This window comes from Diachasmimorpha longicaudata, chromosome 2 (assembly GCF_034640455.1).
Source record: "Diachasmimorpha longicaudata isolate KC_UGA_2023 chromosome 2, iyDiaLong2, whole genome shotgun sequence".
Classification (NCBI taxonomy): domain Eukaryota; kingdom Metazoa; phylum Arthropoda; class Insecta; order Hymenoptera; family Braconidae; genus Diachasmimorpha; species Diachasmimorpha longicaudata.
This window is the reverse complement of record NC_087226.1, coordinates 7,489,596-7,515,106: the sequence shown is the minus strand read 5'-3', so window position 1 is coordinate 7,515,106 and position 25,511 is coordinate 7,489,596. Positions and strand designations below refer to the sequence as shown.

General features: G+C 37.7%; 1 protein-coding gene across 1 annotated transcript in view; it reads right to left on the bottom strand.

Moving 5' to 3' along the window:
• Positions 1-7,617: 7,617 nt before the first annotated feature.
• Positions 7,618-25,511, bottom strand: part of LOC135171667 (extracellular serine/threonine protein CG31145) — a 41,271-nt gene continuing 23,377 nt past the window's right edge. The window contains exons 2-7 of the mRNA XM_064138296.1: positions 21,908-22,032; positions 19,870-19,948; positions 13,899-13,991; positions 13,483-13,787; positions 12,753-13,026; positions 7,618-10,299 (exon numbers count right to left, since the gene is read on the bottom strand). Coding sequence (XP_063994366.1) covers positions 10,065-10,299; positions 12,753-13,026; positions 13,483-13,787; positions 13,899-13,991; positions 19,870-19,948; positions 21,908-22,032 — 1,111 coding nt within the window. The 3' untranslated portion in view covers positions 7,618-10,064. The remainder of the gene's footprint in view (positions 10,300-12,752; positions 13,027-13,482; positions 13,788-13,898; positions 13,992-19,869; positions 19,949-21,907; positions 22,033-25,511) is intronic.

Genomic DNA, 25,511 nt, shown 5'->3' with positions numbered 1-25,511 from the left:
TCGAGACTGGAAAGAATTGATTCCAGCGATTTCTCACCTCTCAAAATTCAATTCATCCAGCAATCTCCCGGTTGACAACTCTCAATAAATGAAGTTAAAAAAAATAAACCATGAACTCTCTCCATCATCCAGCGCGGTCGATTGCCACTATCCGGACGGGGGTGCGCACTACGTGGGTCTGGTCTATACATTTTTTTCCCCCCAATCATTTTTTATATTTCTTTTTATCCTCCTCCTTTTTTGTCGTGCTTCTAACGTTCGGAAAACGCTCAACTGCCCTCAATTGGAAAATCAAACACTCAACGCTGGGTGCACTCGTTCACCACGTACCATGTTTGTGTTCGACGAAACGTGACAGAAGGAGCACCCTCGGTCTTCCTTAGTATTGTTTTTTTTTTTGTTGGACTATTATTATTGATAATCGTAACTGCCTGTCAATTGCAATATCGAGTCGAGGCAATTTTTAAGCCAATGAATTGTTGAGAAGGGGAAAACCACAATTTTTTTGTACAGGTGTTTGGAAAAGACCCTTTTTATTGATAACCTGGCACTTCTGGTACCTCTTCGGTTGGTCTATTTTGCAGAAATTATTTCACGTGCATTATATTCTAGTTAACGGACGCTGAAAAGAAATCTCAAATTCCATCGAATAAAATATACAATTAAATGACATCAAAACACGTTCTACGAAGAGTTGAAATCTCTGCAGAAAAAATGTTCTGACAAGTTCTCTCAAGAAAACTTATCCTTCAGATATCCCTCGAAGAATTTAAACCCGATGTTTTAATCCATCTCATTTCTCCTCATTCATCACACTCCAGCTATAAAGCCTTCCTTAATTCCAATTTATCACGCCTCACGCCATCCCCTTCTATCCGAAAAACACCAGCAGACCTCAAGATCTCACCACAACTCAGGTGGCGGTGCACAGGTCTGATGAGAGTATGTAAACATTGAGAAAAGAGAGGGGATAGCAACAACCCCCGGCAACACTACAATTCCCCATCGTGTACACAAAGGCTTCGGGGTTTTCACTGTTGCGGAAACTACTGGGGGTACAGCAGTTTCCGACTGCCAGACTCCCGGAACGACGTCTCCGGGGAATTACAATTCGAACGAGTGTTTTGTCCTCTGCACGTACCCATTTCCAAGTTCCTTTTTAATGAAAGCCAGCGATGAAAAATTGAACAAAACCGAATACACGGTTATCTCGAATTTTCCATTGACATCAACCAGAACATTGAGATCGGAGATAACTATTTGCGTCAAATATATTTTCATGGAAACCTTCCATTAATTATAATAAATAAACAACAATATTTCAACTCGTTGCAATTTTGAATGAACATCCTCACGAAACAATATACCACACTAGATAAGTACTCCCATTAGATAAGACGAAGCAGAGCAACCGCATGTGGAAAATAGCAGAAATTTTTCAGCTCCATAAATTCCACCAGTATTTTTGTTATCTTTCCACTAGTGGAAGAACGGAGACTATCTGAGACAGCATTATACGCCATGGAAAAATATAACTAGGAAGTAAAGCGTTGAGAGACGATTTTTCGATATGGATTTCTACTCAACGTTTGAGAAAAACTCCTCGTAAAAATAACAATAATTCTATTGGGTTGATGGGTAGAGTCAACAAAGGGTAACATTGGGGGTGGCTTTTGCGAGGGGTGGGGGTGGGCTGGTGTATGGGGAGTTGGTGCTAGAGTGGGCTAGAAACTTCCTAGCTGAGCTTTGGACCTCTCTCTCCCTCTGTCGTCTATCCCTCTGTCTCTGTCCGGTGCTTTAACTCTCACCCCTTTCAACCCCCTCGCCCTCCTCCACCCATAACGCCCTCTTTCACCTCACCGCATATTTTTTTTCCGCTCGACCAGCAAGAGCCGCTAGTTTCGTAAACAAATCTCGTACACTGTAACACCGACATTTTATGCCCGCGGGGAAAAGTGGTGGAATGAGTGGGCTGGCGAGGGGAAGGGGTGGGTGAGGTGGAAGCAACCCCTCGAATTGTTCGCCACTCTCTCGTATGGAGTAAAGAACCCATGGGACAAATTTTTATTTTACACTGTCCTTCGACAAACCACTCTCTATTTATGTAGTCTTTTTGTCTCCCATCCTCTTTATTTCTAGAAGTTTTTCGTCTTGTAAGCTCGGGAAAAAGTTTTCCTCCACCCCCATCGTCTACAACCCGATGATTCACGTGTCAAGATAAAAAGTATTGGGGAAATTGGAGGGGGAGGAGTCACGTGAGTTTGTCGAGAGGATCTTCTCACTGTTAATTGATTTTCCTTGTTTCTGACAAGTTGGTGGGATAAAGAGTTTATTAAAAAATTGTTGAGGACGAAAATCGTTTTTCAGTGAGGAAAAATGGGGGGATGTAAAACCGATATTGAGGTGATTGATTGATGAATCGTCAATTTGATTATCCGGTTTGTGCGGATTTGTTAAATTAAGGGATGATAGATAATAAAATTGAGGAGATTTTGATGAAAAAATAATTGACTCAAAGGAGTCTGGTTCATTCACCCCCTGGAAGTCGCAATCTCGTGTTCTTTTGCGATTTGTCCAGCAGTGGTTGTTTAAGTACACCCTCGTCCTATTAATCATCAGGCTTTCAGCATGTTACATGACAAAGCCAGATGGTGAATTGTATTTCGATGTCCGAACACAGGGGGACGGGGGAAGAAGGGCTTGAAGAGGGGTTGAACGTGCGTCAGCCTGCTTGAGACGTCTACCGTCATAAGCAAACTTGAAGCTGTAATTAAACGTTTGTTGTTAAGCGCTATAGATATCTGGATGTGTTACCGAAATGGTATTCGCTGGACAATGTAACCCATCTGTATGTGTTGGGATATGGTATTAAATAACAAACACTTTGATTTATTTTATAAATGATTTTAATAGTTAAAAGACTCTAAGACTGCTCAGACAGAAGGCACTTGATACGACGAATATCTACAAGAGACTAACTAAAAGAGACAAGAGAGACTCACTTGCCCTAAAGAGGGTAATATAGTTTTCACCCCCTCCCCGGAATATTTCCTCTTACTATTTACTATTCCTTCTATTTAGCAGATACACTTAGAAATATCCCGAGGTGGTTAAAAACTAATAAAGTATACTGGGGGCATTTCCCTTGATTTTACAACCAAGGGAAATGGCCATAAACCATCAGCACTTAAAATAATAAAACAAGAGAAGAGTGAATTTTGTACATGGGGAAATCCCCAAAATCCAACACACCCCCTCAAAATTCAATTCTCCTTATTCTAACTTAATAATTGAAATATTAAACTTCCATATCTTTTATCTATTGTGCCTTCTGACTGTTTCCTGGGGCAAATACATATGGTTCAGCATTTACTGCATTGGATTAGGGAAACCCAGAAAAACCTAATCAAACCAATTAACAATAAAAATTACGTTTCACACATGTACATATACATATACATTTACAGGTAGATCTCAATCTATTGATTCATCTAACATTCATTTTTCCTCTCAATTCCATGAACTTTGGCGCTGGCAAAGGTTTAGTGAATATATCCGCCAATTGTTGTCCTGTTGAAACATACTCCAATGTAATTACTTTTCTGATAATTTGTTCTCTGGAAAAATGGTATTTTATATCAATGTGCTTGGTCCTTTTGTGATTAATTGGATTATTGGCTATGCTGATACAGCCATTATTGTCCTCATAGATAATTATGGGACCATCAATCTTTAATTCAATGCTTGTAGCTAATGACTTTAACCACAGGGCTTCCCTTACTGCCTCAAAAAGGGCCATATATTCAGCTTCAGTAGATGAAGCTGCCACTGACAATTGCCTTTTAGTGTTCCAGCAGATTGTACAATTATCAAATAATTGGAATAGAAACCCTGTAGTACTCTTTCTGCCATTTTCGTCACTACCCCAGTCTGAATCAACATAGCCCACCAATGCATTCACAAAATTACTTCTCTTATAGACTAATTTAAGGTCTAATGTTCCCTTCAGATATCTAAGCACTCTCTTAAGACATTTCCATAGTTCGTCATTATTCTGATTTGTGTATCTACTCAAAATATTTATTGCTGCGCTTATATCAGGTCTTGTACACACCATAACATACATAAGGCATCCGATTAAACTTCTGCACGGTGCTTCGATTATTTTGCCAGACTTTAAAGCTGCGTAGTCCAATCGACTTTCAAGAGGGGCACTTACAGCGTTACAGTTTGTCATATTAAATTTTTCTAAAATTCTGTTAATGTACGCTGTCTGATCTAATGATATTTGATCATTTTCTCTTTTAATTCGAATTCCAAGATATAATTTAATTTCCATTAAGTCGACCATTGAAAATTGCGTCATTAGATACATCTTGAAATCATTCATAGTTTCTAGATCAGCTGTTGCTATTACTAGATCATCTACATGCAAGACTACGTATATATTTTTATTTACGTCCCCGTTATCTAAAACATATATACACGGATCTACTGGCGAATTGTTAAAACCTTTCCTTTTGAGAGCTTGTTCGAAAACCTCAAACCAACATCGCGCCGCTTGTTTTAATCCGTAAAGCGCTTTATTTAATCGACAAACTTGATTTTTCTGACATGCTATGCCTTCCGGTACTTTCATATATATTTCTTCTTTTAGATTTCCGTTCAAAAATGCGGTTTTCACGTCCATGTGATGAATTAATAAATTGAATTGATTGGCGAAGGCTAAGATAAATCTAAAACTCGCGATTCTAGCTACTGGAGCAAAGGTCTCATTATAATCTGCCAGATATTCTTGAGAAAATCCTCGCGCGACTAATCGAGCTTTATATTTTGCAAGATTACCATGCTCATCAGTTTTTATAGAGAAAATCCATTTACAATCGACTATGTTCTTCCCATTTGGCCTAGAAACTAATATCCATGTCTCATTCTGTAGTAAGGAATCTATTTCATTTTTAATTGCTTCTTCCCATTGAACCCTATCTTCTCTAATTGCAATTTCCTGAAATGTTCTCGGAATTTCATGTAATGTTGACTGTATTGACAAAACGCAATCATCCGGTATATTAGCTTCATCATACGAAACAGGTGATAAGTTTTTAATTCTGTCACTTCTCCTCGGTTCAATTTGGATAGGGGATACCTTTTCTACATCAGATGCAAGAGGACACATATCTGCACAGTCGTCCGTCTGTTCAATATGCTCTAACCCTTCTGGGTTGTGCATTCTCAGTGGTATTGCACTCACTTCAACAGGCTTACGAGACTCATCATGCTCTCCCATAATATGGGTGGTTTTAGTTTCATTTTCTCTCATAGATGGCTTAGACCTTTCAAAATCAAACTCATCTATGATGACATCCCTCACAACCATAAACTTAGCTTTTTCGCTATTCCACACTTTGTAGCCATTTGGCTCGTATCCGACAAGGACACCTTTCCATGATCTCTCATCGAATTTTCCTTTGAGGATCTTTTCATGGACATAAACGGTTGACCCAAATACTTTTAAGTATTTTCATGATTGGCCTTTTATCGTGCCACATTTCATATGGTGTCTTGTTACATTTTAAAGCCTTGGTTGGGGTTATATTTACTAGGTAAGTCGCAGTGAGAACTGCTTCTCCCCAAAACTCTTTATCCAAATTCGCCCCAACCACCATTGCTCGTGCCTTCTCCGTTATGGTTCTCACCATACGTTCGGCCACACCATTTAGTTGTGGGGTTCTTGGGACTGTCAAATGGAAACTTATACCTCTCTCTGTGCAGTAGTCCTTCATGCCATTAGATAAATATTCCCTTCCATTATCACAATACAGATTTACTAGCTTTAAATTGAATTTGGCCTCACTTTTGGCCACAAAATCCTTGAATACATGAAAAACTTCTGATTTATATTGAACTAGATATGTAACACAGTAATGGGTATATTGATCTATGAACAAAACGAAATAATTCTTTTCATTTAACGTTGGAGGAGTGACAGGGCCTGCGACATCAGAATGGACTATATATAACGGTCTTTTGACATGTTCTTTATTTTTCTCTTTATTGAATGGTAACCGCGATTGTTTACCTTTTATACACGATTCGCATAATTTATTATCAGGTACTATGCCATCTAAACTTTGAAAATCTTCAAACATGCCTTTTGATTTCAATTCTAAAAATTTTTGTTTACTAATATGTCCTAAACGTTGATGCCATAACTCGTAATTAATGTCTCTACTTACGGCGTTGACCGACTTTGAATTTATATTAAAAGTAATAGTAATTAAATTTCGATTTAACTCACCAGACATAACAGTATTACCCTCTTTGGTTACTCTTACTCCATTTGGATCAAAGATGATCGAAAAACCAGCTGACTGCATCTTAGCGACCGACAATAAATTGTGCGGTAGTTCGGAACAGAACAGGACATTTTCCAGAATTCCGCTTATACCTTGATCGCTGGTCACTCTCAAATTACCTCGTTTTGTTGCGGTGATGAACTGATTATTCTTTGCAACGGCTATTTTCATTGGCTTGTCTAACTGCTCAAAATCAGCTGCTAAGTCCTTCCTATTGATTATGTGGTCCGTTGCTCCGGAATCCAGAATAAAGGTGATATTGTTGAACTCTACTTTGGGCAAGTTCCTCCCCATCATAAATGCAAAACTGGACATTGCATTTACTTCCTGGTCCTCGGCTACTTGGGCTGCATGTGCGGTTGGTCGTCTCTTTTCACCTTCTCTTGGTTTTCCATTTTTCTTCGCATAACAATTTGCCATCACGTGGCCCCGTTTTCCACAGTGATAGCACTTGATAAATTTCTTGGAGTTCTTTATTTTATTTTGAAATCTATGTGGTGTCGGCCGTCCTTGAATTCCACTTTGCACTTCCAAGTTTAATATTTTTGCACTATTGTCTTGTTGCTCTCGACGCCTCTTCGTCTCAAAATCTAGCAGTTTTGATTTTATATTTTCCAGAGTAAAGACAGTTGGAGGTAACTGCTCGATGGCTGTTACTATGGTATCATAAGAATTTGGCAATGTGAGCAGTAAATGCGCCACTTTGTCATTTTCATTGACAAAACCACCAGCTGCAACAAATTCCTCAAATATCTCATCCATTTCGGAAAAATGCTTCATTAGGGTTGTATCACCCTGTAATTTAAAACTTAGCAATCTTTTCCTGATGGACAACTCTGACGCTAGGCTCTTTCTTGCATATGTAGCGTCAAGTTTATTTATAATGTCTTTGGCAGTATCCTCCCGTTTTGCCAAATGTAAGAAGGAGTCTGCCAGATTTGCCACTATTGCGCTTTTAGCAATATTTTCAGCTTGTTGCCATTGGGCATTTTTCTCCGCTGGAACTTCACACTTAAGCACTTTTATAACGTCTAATTCTGTCAATAAATATTCAATTCGTGTTTTCCAAATACCGTAACGTTCTCCGTTGAACGGTTTAATATTTCGATTTAACTTTTCCATTTTGATTATAGGTTTATGTAAGTTACCACTGTTATTGCGCACTGTTATTTTATCACTCTATATATAATAATAAGGCGAAATCACTTGCCGTTATACTGGGCCCATAACCTGTTGGGATATGGTATTAAATAACAAACACTTTGATTTATTTTATAAATGATTTTAATAGTTAAAAGACTCTAAGACTGCTCAGACAGAAGGCACTTGATACGACGAATATCTACAAGAGACTAACTAAAAGAGACAAGAGAGACTCACTTGCCCTAAAGAGGGTAATATAGTTTTCACCCCCTCCCCGGAATATTTCCTCTTACTATTTACTATTCCTTCTATTTAGCAGATACACTTAGAAATATCCCGAGGTGGTTAAAAACTAATAAAGTATACTGGGGGCATTTCCCTTGATTTTACAACCAAGGGAAATGGCCATAAACCATCAGCACTTAAAATAATAAAACAAGAGAAGAGTGAATTTTGTACATGGGGAAATCCCCAAAATCCAACAGTATGTTATAGCTAATACATAGAGCATATATAGAATGTGAGTCCGGGATTAAAAGCTTAGTTGAATTTTATTTATTAGCGGATTATTCTATGAACTCATGTTGTGTCAAACGTTTGTTTGAAAAAAAAAAGAGATTGAAATACTGATGTTGGCGAAATAAATTCAATTGAAGGAAGTATTCATGAAAATTCTCTTTTATTATTCATGTATAAGAGTTCACACAAAACCGATACCTATTTACAGGCAGTTGAAAAATAACATTCTCTACATACATCCAATATAGCTTTGAAGATGAATTATGTGTCAATGGAGAGGACTGTTGCAGGGAAATTTTGGTGTAGATATGTTTTGGTTTTCCAGCGTTACTCATAACGATTATCGTGGACTGGTTGTACAGTTTGTAGTTTCATTGGTTGATCGCTTAATGACGAATTGGGTAAATTATTTATTCTGTTGGTTAAGCCTGGTATCATTACGCAGTCAGTCCAGTCGACTATTTTCACATTGCAACGGTTAAAGTCGTTTTTTAAAAATATTTTTTTCATAACTTCATTTGTAGAGAAGTAATAAACGGTTTGAGGGGTGATTTTTAATGCATATTCCACATTTTTCCCGAAATTCACCCTTTATCGCAGCAATGATTCGACAATTGAGAGATGATATCAATTCTCTTCATTAATTTCGATTTTTCCCATAAACCAATTCCATCAAACGTGTATTCATCTCCCCATTGTCATGAAAAAAAAAAGTGAAGAGCTAGTTGTTCGGTTCTGTTGTGACCACTTCAATATTCCACCGTATGGATTTACATATCTGTACATTTGAAATTCCTTTGTATGTACAATTCAATTAAATTAAAAAGAGATAAATTGATCAGTTCTCAGTGATTTGATACACACCAATAAACATTTGATGAAGTTGAAACGAAAAATAAGATAAAAGTGCTATTTATTGAGAATGAGAAATTCTTCAATTCCAATTCTCTCATTTCACTTCGATAATTCATTGTCCATTGCATGAGTTTTCTCGACTGTTCAATGATCTATCTAGAATTATCCATCACTCTTCGCTTCACAAATACGTAAGATGTGATCGATACAATTGATCGTACTTATTTCTCCTCGTGCACATTTTATTGCAGCCTTATTCGATATCAAATAGCATTCAATGCGAGTGCCATCGTTAAAATAAAATCGTAACATAAAAACAGAGACTTATAAAGGTCTGCATACATTAAAATAGTACAAATAAACAACAGTAACAAATAATCGGACAGAAGGAATAAAAAGTTAAAGTAAAACGAAAGGGAAAATAAACAAAATATTCTGGACATGTACTTACACTCACTGTTGGGACGTATTCCATTCTTTTATATATCCATCTATACATAATTTACATAAATATGCAGGAACGTTCGATAGCCGCGCATAAATCCTAATAATTGATGAAAAATTGCTGGTGAAGAGGTAAAAATAGTCCTGGCATACCTGTGCATCATTTTCAAATGATCTTGAATAGCCGATTACAACGGAGATTCCTTTTTCGATAATGAAATTGTATTATCAAAGGCGTTTAATCAATTTTCGTAGATTCCCTACTCCCAAAGGTATTCAGTGGATGAACATATGACAAGAAATCTGATTTTTTTAGATTCCTATTTTTAAAATAGGTTTCTGTTGAAATATTGAGAGAATTCTTTTTACAGCTCTTGCTACACTCACCAGACTGTGAACATTTCGAATAGTAATTAATTCATGAAAAAATATCGAGTTAGTCTGGAATTTACGAAATGCTCCATCGAAAATTGCCATGAACGTTCCCCTCTCGAATTTTGTTTTAAATGCTGCCTAATTTACCCCTTCAGAATTGTAGAAAAAATCATCATTTGCACATAGAGCCAACAAATAAATTCATAAACTCACAAATAAAACAATATCTCCGTTCCAGTTTTAAAAAGAGTTTCACTACTTGACCCCCGGATTTCCTTAACATAAAAAATAACTATATCACATTTAGTTGGAGCATTTGTGCCCAATATGAAAAATATTTTTCCGCTTCAAAATATCTAAATCAGCGGACTATCATAGTTTAGGTATATTCCGTTGATCGAGTTGTTGTTCTTGATTTTGCTCGCTCTCCTCGACCAGGTGATCAGGCTGAACACTGCGATTTAGGCAATCTCGTATTGCCTGAAGAATGAGACCAACACGTCTGTCAAGTGCAGTGAGATGTGGCTCCCACAGGACAGGCGCCACGGGATCCTTCGCCATGCTCTGACGCATAGCGGCGCTGAGCCGTTGAGGACCGTTGTGGTATCTGGTAACAGACAGGATCCATCAAAATAATTTCCCCGAGAATTAGTATCCGGAATTACATGCGGTGAAACACTAGGTCGAGAACGTTAGATTATGGTAATTATTACGTTTATTTTTCGGTGGAGAAGCGAATGAGAATAAAATTGCGTCTGGAGTTTTCTCATTCTGGTGCTCCCAAGGAGAGTTATTAATAATTCCTATATAACAATTAATTCTGGAGTTGACGAATAATTAATAAAGATTATCTCTTCGACAGTCGGTTTATTTCCGTTCTCCTCTTCACTATTCTGATTTCATTCTGACTGGAGCTGCGAATTTATTCTTAGGTATTACTCAAAACTTATGCTAAAAATTCTCCAGCCACGAGATGATAGCACATTCCAAGGACTTACTGTTAAGTTCCAGCGGACAATTTATTCCAGTACTTAATTAAGAGTATTATGTACATGGGAATGAGAGTGGTTAAAAGTACATTTCCATGCTACTTTTCCATTATTTGATTTAAAAATTATGAAAATTTTTAACCAATGTAGCCATTACCTAGATTAAAGGTACAACTTTTGATATGATAAAAGCAGTGGAAATTGAAGAGAATGGAGATGCCGATGGCAACAGAATATCTTCAGCTATAAAACACTTCGATTTCTTATGATTTTTTTTTCTTTAAAAATCTCTCACAGCTAAAGTACTTTTATTTATTTTTTCTACCAGCAGTATGTTAACGGTACAAATGACTAGATAAAAATCAAGTTACTAAAAAAATCAATTTGCTCACGTCACTCCTCTTTCCTTAACACATTTAAAATTATATTTGTTTCTGTAACATTTGATGGTGTACTATTTGCGCATAGAAGTATTTTCGCTCAATTTGCTGGCGCGTTCAAATCGGAATGATAAACGTGAGAAGGAGAATGAGGAAAACCTGAAGAAAGGTCTTCGGCCTCTGGTGGATGAATTTTCGAGGGCGGTTGAATAACCGGAGAAGAAGGATTGAGGGCAATGAATAAGGAAGAGGTATCGTCGTACATTTTCAAATGGTAGAATGTCGATTTTTTATGGCAAAATGTATTCTCAGAGCATTTTTCGTATTATCGACTGAGAGAAAGAGTGAATCTTCGGTAATAAAAAATGAGACTTGAAAATTATTATTTCGTTAATAGTGGAATACCACATCCGGTGAAAATTGTTTTCCCAATAACACATGCACAACATTGTTATTCCCATCTGAATTCCAATGTTATTGATCCTTTCATTCAGAAAGAGGAGTAATTCTTTGAGTTTCATGGGAGTTGAAGAAATATTTGGTTGAGGGAATGCATTAACGTGTAGTAATCTCTGCAACCAAGGGGATGAAGCGATGAAGCAATTATTTATAAAATTTATTCTGGAAAATCACGGGTGTCGGTCGAATTGCTTTTAACATTACGAAAAACTTTATCTACTTTTATTCGTTATTATTTATGTTTTTATTCAATACATGCGAAATAAAGGAGTTGATAGATCATTCGGTCTAATCCGTATAGAAATGTAGAATACCGATGCAACTCTAATGGCCCTCCACCTCTAACAGTTCAGCTCGAAGGGCCAGAAACAGTCAAGAGGCAAAACGTGAATCTACACTTTATACCGGGCAAACTCTCCCCCGACCCACCCTCTTCCGCCAGGAACAAAGAGGAATCACCACCATCAGAGTCAACCCCAAAAAGGAGACATCGATGTGGAAGGAAAAAGCGAGAGTGGAGAATGGTTTGGGCGTTTCATTTAAATTTACTTTATCCACCTCGGTACCTCCAGGGGTCTCTGCATGAGAGCTGCAGCCAAGAGGGCTACTTACCCTCTGCAAGTCTCCTTTTTACTCAGTGAGTGAGCCAATTGGAGAGGCTAAAATGCTCCATTATCGATGCCACGACACCTGGACCATTTTAGTTCCTTCGGGAAGGAAGATACTCTGTACGCTTGAATTGCTAAACTAAAGACAATATTTCTCGACGGATTTCTTTTTAATTTGAAAGTCGGGCTTAAGTTTCGAGGTTCTCGGGGAACATTTTCGGGGGCTTTAGTCTGAGGGAAATGGCTTATGGATTCGTCCGGGAGTCACTGGGATAGATTAAAGGGAACAATCCTCTTTACGTTTTAAGGTGAAACCAGGGATTGATCATTCACTCTTGGATATAATTGACAATGAAAAATTTTAGTTTTTTCTCATCGCCTGTCTGGAAAATCACGCATTCACGAGATGAACCCATCATTTCTTCTATCTCATCGCGATTGACGTAAAAAAATTACCAGTTAGCTAAATTTCCCCAAGGGCTTTATCAAACTTCGTCATCAGATACTTGATACAAATGAGACGACAGAGTGGGGAAGCTCTGCAGCTGACACTCTGTCGTAACACGTAATAACACTCTATGAGAGGGAAAATCTTATTTGGAAACCCGGAAGGATTGTACTCACTTGAGAAGGGTCCCGAGGGTCGACTGTCTTATCACGCAGCACTGTAGCAATGGTGCGAGGATGGAGGTTTCATCGTGAAAGGGTTTACCAAAGCCCCGGCCGTGATCCAAGTGAATGATAAACGAGTCATTTCCGAATGTCTTGAATGTCTCGTAGTGGTGTCTGTCCATGTTGCCACTGAGAAAATCTAGAACTGACATGTCCATAAGGTCGAGGAGTCGACGACCCTCGTCGTATGGTGCGATGTCCCTGATCAGGGAGCAATAGTTGGAGTCTGGAATGAAATTGGAAGAAATCTTTTATCGGAAATTTTTAATTTGATGGTTTTCGGTTGAATGGAAGTTTTGTAACTCTCAAAGTATCTCATTGCTTTCACTAATTTTTATGCGCTGAAATACTTTTCTACTTTTGCAATTGAATATCAGAGCTTGCATTTGAGTTCGAAAATACGTGGAACAATAATTAGAAAGATTTTATTATTAAAATTTCTCAGGTTTGAATTTGAATTTTGACATTGAACCATAGTATGCATATGCTCGTTCATTGAAAAAAGATAATTGTCTACTCGCTCGTGTTATATCATGGATCATCTTGAGTCAATTACTGTGGACACGTTCCAAGTGGTTTAATCCGGTCACGCATTATCACCGCGACGACATATTTTTATATAGAAATAAGTAGAACCAAGATTACATAACAGTTGACGCAATTTTGATTTTTATCCACTGACCTGTTTCCCAAGCAGCCTTCCTCCTCTTATGATAGCTCCTCCTCCAAGGATGTCGCCATACTTTCCTAGCCGACAACTCTTTTCCCGGTAGGAAAGCGGCAAAACTACCCTCTAAAGTGTCGGGATTACCGCAGATAGCGTGACTTGTATCGCAGTAATAACTGCATCTCCCGTGAAAGCACATGTTGCCAGCTGGACTGACGAAGAATGTCTTCAACAATTCACCGTCAGCCAATTGATATATCTCCGTGGTCATGTTTAGTGTCCGACCAGTCACTGGCATTGCTCTCCTGAATCCCAACAGCCTGCGCAAGTACAACATTTACATACGGTATTATTCACTTTGAAGCGATTGGGGTGGCATTAATTTTACCGGATTTTAAGGATCGATTGTTAATGAATTTACGATTGCTTACTTGTCTAGGTGGAAAGTCGCTATCTCAGCTGTGTGACGCTCAAAATCAGTGAAGTAAAAATGATTTGGAAGCGTTTGTTGTTCCCGAGGAAATCTGGAAATGAGAGAGATCAAATTTATGAATTTTCAACACTTATGATTTCATGACAATTTTCTCTATCATAGAAATTGAAAAATTGATAAAGTCAAATTTTCAAACAGCTCAGTGAGTCAATAAACCGAATGGTGTTTGATTTAAGAAAATATACAAGTAAAACTGTGTTCATGTTTCAGGAAAATCTGTAGCGAAACAATGCTCTCCCCAATTGTCAAAAATTATTGGACAGAATAGAATAATTATTTAATCAGTAAAAATTCGGTTGAAGTGCTTTAATTACTACTCGATGTGACCAAACTGCCTCTTGTTATCATCCCTCCATATTTCGCATCTCTTTTTTCTTCTCCCCGGAAAAAAAACATTAATACGATGTTGACTGGTTGCTGATGAACCTCTCACTGGATGTCGACGACACAATAACTACCTCAACGCTGATGGCACACATTCATCACTGACACTGAGTCTCAATTTTGTATCGTACGGAGTAAAATGAAAGGAAGATGGACATGTCTGTAAAAACAACGAGAGCCACACGGAAATGGAGAAAAATACTGAACATTGTGGAGTTGAAACCGAGTTATTATCCCAGATTCCTCTTACTTTCTCTGCAATTAATTTCACCTCAGAAAAAAAAAACAAGAAAATACCATTATTTTCATTAATTAATGCAATAGACTCATGAATAAAGAATGTAAATAACTTTTCCAATTTTTCTTGGGAATTTGAATCGAATTGAGAAATTCAGCTAACGAAGACCAAAAATTCTTACTACCATTCATTCTCTCCTGAGGGAGTTAATTAATTCGTCGTGGTGAGGTAATTAGCGCACGATTTGCATCTGATTAAAAGTTAACAGGAGGACTCTGCGGTGCTGTAAGGTTTTTGGCTGTTAATAGAACCAACTGGAATGGACTGACGGGGATGGAATGGAAAAGGGTGGGTCAAACAGAAAGGAGAGCCTGTGGAAGAGTTTTGCTCATCTCCACTTGCTATTTCAAATCCTAGAGTAACTCGTCACCACTGTGGACACTTCGTCGACGGTGAGGATTACCCGTACGTAATTACACTCCCCCAATGCTTTTCAAATCGTAATGAATTCGTCATTATTCTCTTTGATGAAGTTTGCGAAATTCTATTGCATTTGATGAGTCTTCTTTGATTGAGCCACATCACTGGGAATTTTCGAATTTTTAGTGTGTGTTGGGACAAATAATTTTTTCCAACTGTTTATATGTCGAATACCGAAAACTTAATTAAGGTCAAGGTGATCGCAGCCAGTTTTACGGGGACAATTAATGATGAAATTGTTCGAAATATCATTGGCAAATGAATTATTGACGGCGCTGGATATTAAATTCTCTAAAAATCCTTCAAATTGAACTACTCCATTACTGTTGCCCAAAAAAATCAACAAACCTCCCCAAACACACTTTCCTTATTCCACTCAACTTCTGAACTAATAATGTTTGCTCTCCCGGGAATATCGAGGGGTTGGATTTCCGCTAAAGTGACCAGAATAACAGCAAAGTTAAGGAGTAGAACAGACAGTCGGATTTTTTCCTCAGGAGCGATTAACGGAATACGTACACGGGATTACGGCTTCTTCTACTCTCTCCTTCGCCCACTACACACAATGACACTCCCCTTGTCACTGTCTCTGGAGAATTTACCAGCAACTTCACCTACCGTAACGCGTAAAACTTTGGACGCAAAAGAGGGTAGAGCGAAGTTGTACGTGTATTAGAAAAACTTTTCACCGAAGATTCCACGACTCTACTCTAACAGCTGTCTTCTCTTTTTTTCGCTCGAGTACATGGGTAACGCTGTATTCTCGGTGATGCTCTAACTCGAAGATTCACAGATTATCAGATAAGAGTCCAGGAGTCGACGTTACACTGCCACATTTCCGTTGAAAGTTTGGAAGAGAGTTCGATTTCATTCCTGTTTTAATTTCTTTTTGAAAAATTTTATCCTGATTATTCTCCAAAATTGACAATCTATTGACACCGATTGACGTGTTTGCATTGACTTGAGAATTCCAGTTCACAAAATTAATAAAAAATATATTTTCATCCAAATACGTAGATAGTTGTTTCATTCGAATTAAGTGAAAAGTTTATACTCCAAGAGATATCAGAGCAAGATATTTTCAAAATATCTTCAAGTGAATCTCTTCACTTCTCACAAATACACGAAAGGAAATTTTGGATAAAAATTAAACCTCTAGAGGGCGAAACGTGGAGCGAAATGACAATCAACTACTTTGTAGGTCAAGTTTTGTTGGAAAAATTAGAGTTAAAAGGGTAATTTTAGTGATAAAACTAACCTTCGTCCCTGGTTTTGACCCCTGGAGCTCTAATTTTTCCCTAAAATTTCTTTCCGTGTATTCTCTCATAAAATTTCCATCTAACATTTTAGACAATTGTTACTGTACCTGAAAATATATTTTTTAGTCTACAAAACGAAAAATTTAGGGGAAACTGAAATACGTTCAGCATTTCAAAAATAGTCCACAAGAATGACCGACGCCCGGGTCCGTTCCGGCCAATTTCCCCCATAATGAGAGATATTGCCGGTCGCATTGGGAACACCGGTGAAGTATAAGCATATATACAGTGATAGAAATTTCAAAGGTGACCCAGGATACGCGAGAAACTTTATCCCCCTCTGCAACTTATTGCTGAACTTATTACCGAGTTGAATCTCCCCCACAGACCAAGGTTTTACAGAACCATCTCTGGATAGTATTGCCACACACCACTTATCTCAGAATCCTCAGTCGAAAAGTTTAAAACCTTACGTTGGTCCAAAGGCACTCGCACGATGTGCACGTCTGCACCGTTGCTGCTCAATAACCAGAAGCCCAGCTATAACTACACCAGAACCAGAGCAATTCGCAACTTTTCACTCCTTCCCCTTGCACCAATGTATCAGGACCATTTCTGGATATTTATTTTCGGTGTGATCCACTTGCACGAACTTAAACATCTGCGGTTCCTTTAATTCTTCGGGCAATTCAATTACACTCCTGTGTCTGGGTTTTGGAGATATTTTAAGATAATTCGACAGTTGTTTGCCGTGAATTGAGTTAGTCAATTTAGTGCTTTGGATTCATCAGGGTAATTCACTAATTACCGCCATTGCCTGAAATTAATTGAGCCAAGAATTCAAATTTTCTCGGAATTAGGACACAGAGAAATATTCGATAAAAGTGGCGTGTATTTTGTGGAATTGTGGGGTGAAATGTGGTTGTAAAAAATTTTACATCATTTCGTACAGTACGAAACTATGGAAAATTTTATATTAGATACGTGCGGTATAGATTCTCTCGCTCGTGTGATAAAATTCGCCTGTGCCTCGTTCCCAAACCCTCAAGGGTGTCAGGAAATGTTTGATCCTCGGGGTGAAATGTTCTATTTCGGAAGTGTAACCAAATTTTTTGCAAATTATTCTGTAATTAGAATCAGATTACGAGATCAATGAATTCAAGTTCAATACTATCGTTGCGTTCACAGATATCTCATGACATTCATAGAGCATCATCTTTATTTGGTGAACAAAAATGAAAGGAAGTACCTCATTCTTTTTTAGATAATTTTACATCAATTCCGAAATGCTGAAGATATTATTCAATTTCCTCAGGTTCTTATCTATATTCTAGTGAATTTCCTGTTCTAACATTGACGACCGCCGATTTAATCACATCTGTAATTATATTACACAGCTCCTTTTGAATTTAGAGAGTGTCTTGACGTAATATGATCAAAGCTCAACTTCATAAATATGTAAAGAAAGAATAAAAATGGATTGATATTCCCATCACTTTGCGTATTCGAAATGCTTTCTGCATAATTAAATAAACTTATTTGACTGAGAGTTTGAAAGGGTATTCATAACTAGTAATTGACATTATCAGGTCAGAAGTATAAATAATGAGAAAATCTGATAAATGAAATGCCCCAATTTCGCATTTTACAACATACGCAGATGACAATAAATGTCAAAGTACGATTGTTCTATAATATACTCTCCTCTTAATCTTGAACGGGTCAAGATATACCAAGTCCTGGTTCAAGTCCTCGTTGGAGGAATAGATTTAAAATTGAAGATTTTTTCTTTCTAAATCTCTGCTCAACTCCATCAAAAACATTCATTACATTCATTAGGCCATCGGGACTTAATTTCTCCAATTTAATGTGAGTTATAATCATTAGTTCCTCATCATTTGAGTCTGTCATGAGACACGTCAAGTCAGTCCTGACCCCTAGCCTGTGTCCCTTCACTGAAATATCTGGAACAACTCCCCGATAACTTGCAAAATTCTCTCACATTCCGAAATTACTCATAAACAATGTAAAAATCTCATCCCTGAAATGCCCTAATTCCTTCCTAGCACACCCCCAGGACCCTCCGATCGCCATAAATTTCCAATTTTACAATGTACTCAACCGAGAACGAATTCGGAATCGAATTATCCTGAAGTATCGGCTCCTCATTAAGTCAAGGTGATCCGTGACTCATTGACAAAGGATAAAAGCAATCTCAACTGCTAACAGGGAGGAAAAGAACAGGAGAAAATGGCCAAGGCAATCAGCCCATGATGTCCATGGCGCCTTCAACCCCTTTTGCCCCTCCCATTCCTCGAGATCTGTCGAATTTGACGTCCCCCAGAGACATGATATTGCCTTCCACGACTTAGTTCGTGCCACGAGCGTGATGGGATTACGAGTACAATTACATAAGTGGATGTCCCCAAGTGCCTCGTGCATCGCTTCATGAGTGAACTCTTGAGAGTGATGCTGCTCCAGGACTAGTCACTTTAGCCCCCTCACCCTCTTCGAAACGCCTACACCACTCAATTATTATTGTCCAAGACGAGAGTGAGATGAGACAGAAGGAGAACAAGACGTTTCAGAACTTCATAGAGATACGTCACATCCGCTATTGTTGGAGAATTTCCTGGCTGATTCACACGAAGAGAAAGAAAGTTTTTTTTTTTAAAGTACCTCGTTACTTTTGTCGAGAAATTTATAGCTCCAAAATGAGGACAATTGGGTCATACGAGGAACTTGGATGATCTAATCGATTCCAGTGCTTTTTGGTGCTCTTTTGGAATATTAAATATGTTAATCTTAATTTCATTACGATATCTTTCATTCGAGACTAGGTGAGGTTTCAAGCGAATTTCTTATCATCAGTAAATTATTCAAGGTTTTAATTATATCCATATACGATGGTTATTCTAGTAAAAGGCTTTTACATTGTTGCAGTCGAACATCGCAAGCACATTTCGAAGCCAGTTAGTTCTGATTTTTCAGATATTTTTCAATGATTTTATAATTTAAACGTGGCAGTTTGCAATTTAAATCTCAATGATGAACCGGTAGAAACGATTTTTTTAATGGGATAAAATAAAAGAAAGTTTTTTTTGGGAGGATTTATGGAATAATTAAAATGCCATTTTTAAATCTGACGAGCGGTTTCTATCAGTAATCTATAAACATCAATCTTTCCACCAGGGAAATCATTCCTTTGAGATCATGAGAAATTTAGTCATATCCAGAATTTTTCCAAAAAGTGATTTTTGAAGTAGTTTAGATATTCTTTACGAAAAATTTGACAAAGCTCTACTCTCAACAGGAAATCTTATTCATTCGTTCCTTATTTTTTCCTTCACTCTTTAATTGTTCTCTTCGATTTTCGTTGTTCAATTGAATCAGACAAAGCCTTTAAAGTCTTTGAAGACGTCCGAGGTAAGGGCCTACCTCCGCCGATGAAAAGACTACACTCTAAAAGTTCTTGGCCACGTCGTGACCCCGATGCCACTAACTAGATATCATTGATTAATTCTTGGGTAAAGTATTAAATGACTTACCTCATGGGCTTGAAGAGGGCTTGGAGATCGTTTGGATAGTCTATCACAAGCTTCAACTGGGTGCCTCCATCCTTTTGGGCTGAAAGCAGGGGATAAGTGATTTTTAGAGGTGAAAAAAAGTTTTTAGTTCAATAAAAGGGTTAATTCAGTTAGTGCGGGAGATCACTCGATTGGATTCCTGGAGCAGGAAGAGGGGTGTTTGAAATGAGAGAGGAAAGTTGACTTATGCCAAATGGTTTTTCAAGATAAGCAGATTTCACTTTTCATGTTATTCAATACCAGCAGATGAGAGCAGGTGAACAGATATTTCTTGTGGGGATTTGTATCACCTGACAATCGTGTGTATGACTTCCAGATGAGAATGATTTATTTTCAATAATTTCAAATTATTTATGAATCGAGAAACAAACTTGAGAGAACCTTTCCTCATTCTGAATTCCATAAAAAAATTTCCAATGCACGTAAATGATTCATCGTATGAATGTATATGAATATATATTAATCATATACATATTTGTTTATAATTTTATCAGAATTAGAATGAAAATAAAAATGTACAGAAGGAGGACCTATTACCCCACGTAATCTATTGGTATATTACGAAATGTAATTCTCCAAGTGCGCTTTATTGAAAGCTAAATGTACTTTTGATTGCCAGTCATAATGTCAATTAAATGGTTGTATCATTTAACGTGAAAATTAAATTGTCTTGAAGCCGAATGAGAGCCATAAATGACACAGACGATAATAAATTGTTCATGAGATTCTGTCGCGTGTCTCCCCAATTCTGGCATTGAATTAATCAAATGGGTATTTTATCGATCACCGAAAATTTTACGTACAAGGATATCATGGCTCTTGTATCGTTAAGCAACATTGTACTATTCTCTGAAGTACAAGGAGAAATGGGAATTTGATGTTTCCGCCATTCCTCCACTCACTTGTCTCATATAATGCGAGACAACGGACTGACGATCTGTCGTCTGATTAACGGATTAAGTCTAACTCCTACGGCCGTCGGCGATCAATGGAGCGAATTAAGGACACTCAAGATGAGTTGCGGAAATGAGGGAATTTACTGGAGAAATCCTTGGGTTAATGAAATTAGAGGTTTCGGTGCTTTTGTTGTCTGCTGCGTCACACCCACAATTTTTTCATTGACTTTACCTAATATTTGATTTGTCAATTAGACCAATCATTGAGTATTTGGAATATTAATTATATTGTCTCATGTTATAATTATATTATAGTATTATTATTTTGTTCGATCAATTAAAAATACAATGAAAATTCTTTTAACTAATTAAATTACGACTTTTTACTTTTCGTAGCAGAAAGATAAGACAAAGATGAGTTGAAAGATTTCATGCAGACGATTTTAAGAATACTCCGGGAACTAGTGGATTAAGACATTCCAGATCAGACTGCAAAATTCACTTAAATTGACCGAAGAAACCTTTGCGCTGATGAAATCAATAGTTTTAATGCTTTTATGGGCTATCGCGGTATGTCGTGGAGTTTTTCGTGAATATTAATTAGTATTTGATTCATTAGGTTATTGATTAGATATTGAGAGGTAAGGAAGAAAGAGGTGTTTTGCAATAATTTTGGAGAAATTTGAGGTTTTTAAATTCACTTTTATGGTGTAACAATAAGTTATCGCGGCGAAAAAAAACTCGATTGAAAATTATAACGCCAATCAGCTGTCACTTCAAGCGGTTCGTTTTCTCAACTGTTTCTCGGAGGATCCGCTTGAAGTGACAGCTGATTGGCAACATAATTTTCAATCAAGTTTAAGTGGATGAGTACTCTACAGTTTGTGAATGTCTCGAAAACGGCTGGATTCAGAGGTAGATCTCCGTGACAAAAAATGGGAAGACAGTTAACATGGCATGTTATGATGAGACTGTTTTGGTTTATGAAATTCTTATTCAAATGGTCTCACATTTTTCTGTATATTCACTAGCATATTTTTCTAATAAAAATGAGAGGGAATTACATTATTGTAGTTGACAATTGATTCTTTAATTATACTCACCAATGTGTACGATAGGTTTCGTCGCCATCTCCTCCAGCAGCTTGTCAACGATCTCTGAGTTATCAGGATACATCTCCAGTCTTGATATCTGCAAATGAAATTTCTGCAGAATACTCGAATTTTTCCTGCAATCAGAAAATAAACCAAACATTAAAATTGATTATTCAATCAGGATTAACCACATTATAATCGTGTAATTGCCATTGTGCGCATTCGATGGAAATTTATTTCACCGAGATAATCTCGAATCGGATTGCTTTGCATTCAGTGGTGATATTTCTGGTCCTGGAGTTCAATTTCAAGGAGGCATAACGTTATTCCAAACGCATTTCACGTAAATGCTTCTTCGTATACAGGAGTTGGGAAAGGGAGAATATATGTTTGTTGGAGAGTATATTCCCGAGTGGTTTTACTCTGAATGCACAGATTTTTCAATCTGTCTACTGATCTTGAATTTCAAGTCTCTTGGGAATATTTCCGATTTTTTTTTCCTCTTTGGAATTTTCATTTGAATTTCCGGCACTCACCCAGACATTTTCGCTCTAATCAATCGCGTTGAAATCGAATTTTCATAAACTAAAAAAAAATTTATTAAACAAAAAAATATTTTGAAATGATCCAAAGTAAATAATTCAGACGTCGAAAAACAAATTGAGGAAGTGAAACCGCGAGGGTTGAACCCTCACTTTTGATATAAAATAACGAAAAAGTATTTTTTTTTATTGTTATCAATTCCGGGTTCATGTGTTCTCTTTTCGTGGGAATAAAGTGTCAAATATTGTCATTTCATCCTGTCCTGAGCCCCCCCCCCCCCCACATACACTGGGTACGTTCAATACAAGTATGCGAATCCTTGGTGTAATTCGTGTTCGCTTAGAGGGCCTTTTAAAATGCATGGAATACCGCTCTCACGCGACTCCACTTCTTTTTTACATACGTATGTACTTGGAGGATGTGTACATATATGAAGGGGAGAAAACGGGATACACACACGAGCCCCTTTGAGCCGTTGGGGTCTGTCTGATAGAGTTCTCCACGAGCAAGATACTAGACCGAAGATGAAAAAAAAAAGGGAAAATGGACGAGTTGGAGAAAACTTTGGGTTTTCCCAAAGGCGAGGAAGTGTGGAGGGGTCACCATTGGGCTTTTCTCTGGCTTTCAATGCGGCATCTAGGGTTTGCAGATACCTTCGTAGGTCTTGATGATTTTTTTCTTCGCCGCGAGAATTGTTTTCAATTTTGAGTTTGATATTGGGTAGACGACACAGTGCACTGTTAAAAAATGTATAAATTTACCATTTTTGGGCGAATGTCCATGAAATGTCAATTTTCTCAAGATTTCTGCCAACGTAATATGTAAATGGAATTGTGTCACGTGATGTGAAATGCTCAGCAATTCCAGGAGGATTTCCTTAATCGTGAATCGATTATTTGAATTGTGTGTCATCTTATTTATTAGTTAAGGATAAAAATTATTTGTTCAATAGGCACTTAACGCCTCCTTCCCATTCCTAGATGTCCTGAATGATTTGATGAACCCGTCATTCTGTTGGGTACAGTGATGATTATTCTTGAGGTAAGGGTCATGCCTCGTGACTTTTACCCTTTACTAGAGATCCTCCCAAAGGTCATAACTGTCAAGCCTCGGATTTTACAGCGGTCAAGGTCATAAAGGTTTACAATCATGCGTGACATTTTCATTACCGGAAAGTTAATCTCTTTGTTTATCGAGCTTGGAAAGCCCCTATATATTTTCAAATAACAGTACATCGTTCAAAATATTTTGTCAAAATGGCGTAACTGTTCACGTAATCCATAAACGAGTGTCACTTCTATTAATTCTTGCAGAAACGAAAGACAATTATTCTGAAATAGTCCGTGTATTTTCTGGTCTAACACGGAAGAAGTAGAAAAATAATATGTAATTGTTCTGGAACGAGTAAAATTTAACTGAAAGTTCCAGAATTATTATGCCTTCGAATATAAAAATTCTTAAACGCTCAATAATTTCTGCGCAACTAGCGCGTAGTTTTTACGTTCCAGAATACGTAATGATTCACGGATGGATGGGTTATCCCTCCTTTGCGGCTTATCTCCATCTCGATGGAAGGGGACAACTGATGAATCATTTCTACAGAACATTATGTGAAGGTTACGTGACAGAAACATAAAATTTCAGTTCTAACTCTTCATAATTTTCATCAAATTTAACTGCAGCCGCTCGCCGATCGCATTTGGAACCATAATTTTTATATTTCTCTACCGCCACCTCTTTCTGAATATTCCATTGCGAGGACTTCAATTGAAAAGCTTTTGTCCAGCTTCCGTAACTATTATCTTTTGATATACCTCTTCCCCTGCAGAATTTTTTTTTTCTTGTAAAATAGCCCAGATTCTCGGAAGAACTCAGTCACCGTGCAATAAAATTCGACTCAATCATTATCAACTAACAGAGTCCTTGGCTCGAGTAGAAATAACTTCTGAACCTAGTCGTCCTTGTGAATAAGAGACTCAAACCTTTGATCACGTCTTGTGGCAGTGTCCCAAGTACGGCCAACAAAGTATCAAACTCCTGGATAGACCGAATAAATCAGAATGTTCGAGGCCCTTCACCTCTAAAAAATCGCAGGCGCAACAAAGGGGCGCAACAGCCCCTTAGATAAATAGAAGAAATATGTCCACCTTTTCAAGGCTGTAAAATTCCTTAAACCCATACAACTGCATATTTTTTTTTAGACTGAGAATGTTCAAATGAAAATGTAAACAATACACACATAACTCCCATATTATAGACCTGTAAAGAAAAGTTGATTATCCAGATTTTCATGGAATGTACTCATTTTGAAAATACATCGAGACGAGGGGAGGGATGAGGATACCGCAGGGTGAAATCAACGTCCGCTGTTCATTTCACGTCTGTACCACGCGGAAATGTTTGAGTATATGGGCCTCAACGGTGCATGGAGGTACTGGGATAGAGATGGAATGGTACGATACCTATCCACCGAGTACAACCCACCGGTGTGACTACGTATGGGTTGCATACTAACCACTTCACGGAACACCACTAAATCTTTGCGAATTATCCGTCTCACAGACCTGCCACCCAACAAAAAAGCTATCACCACTGTTACTGGGAGGTCTCGTGACGCCCCGTGTGCGAATACCACTCAACTCGACTGTTCTGCATCCTTTCTGCATGCTTGTTTATTCAAAAATATGATTTTGCGAATTCCCATGAAAACGCGATGATCTGGGGTGGGACAGTCGTCCGACATTGTGAAGATGAATTTTTTATTGGAGGATTTGAACGAAGAAAATTAATATTATGAGATTATTCTAATTTTTTATCTCATCGGAATGTGCTATAAGAAGTTTGTTGCTGACCATCGCCCAAGGGCACGATCTTTAACAACATTTAATTATACCTTGAGTTTAAATATGGGGGAAATGGAAAAAACGTGGAAAACGATGACTTTCACTCTCAATATCCTGGAAATTACGAGGCAAATGTACATGAAATGTAAACTTTTTCCCTCACAGTGGAATTGTCAATATGAGGTATGATGATTTGAGAGACGTACTGCACATATCAACGAGGCAGG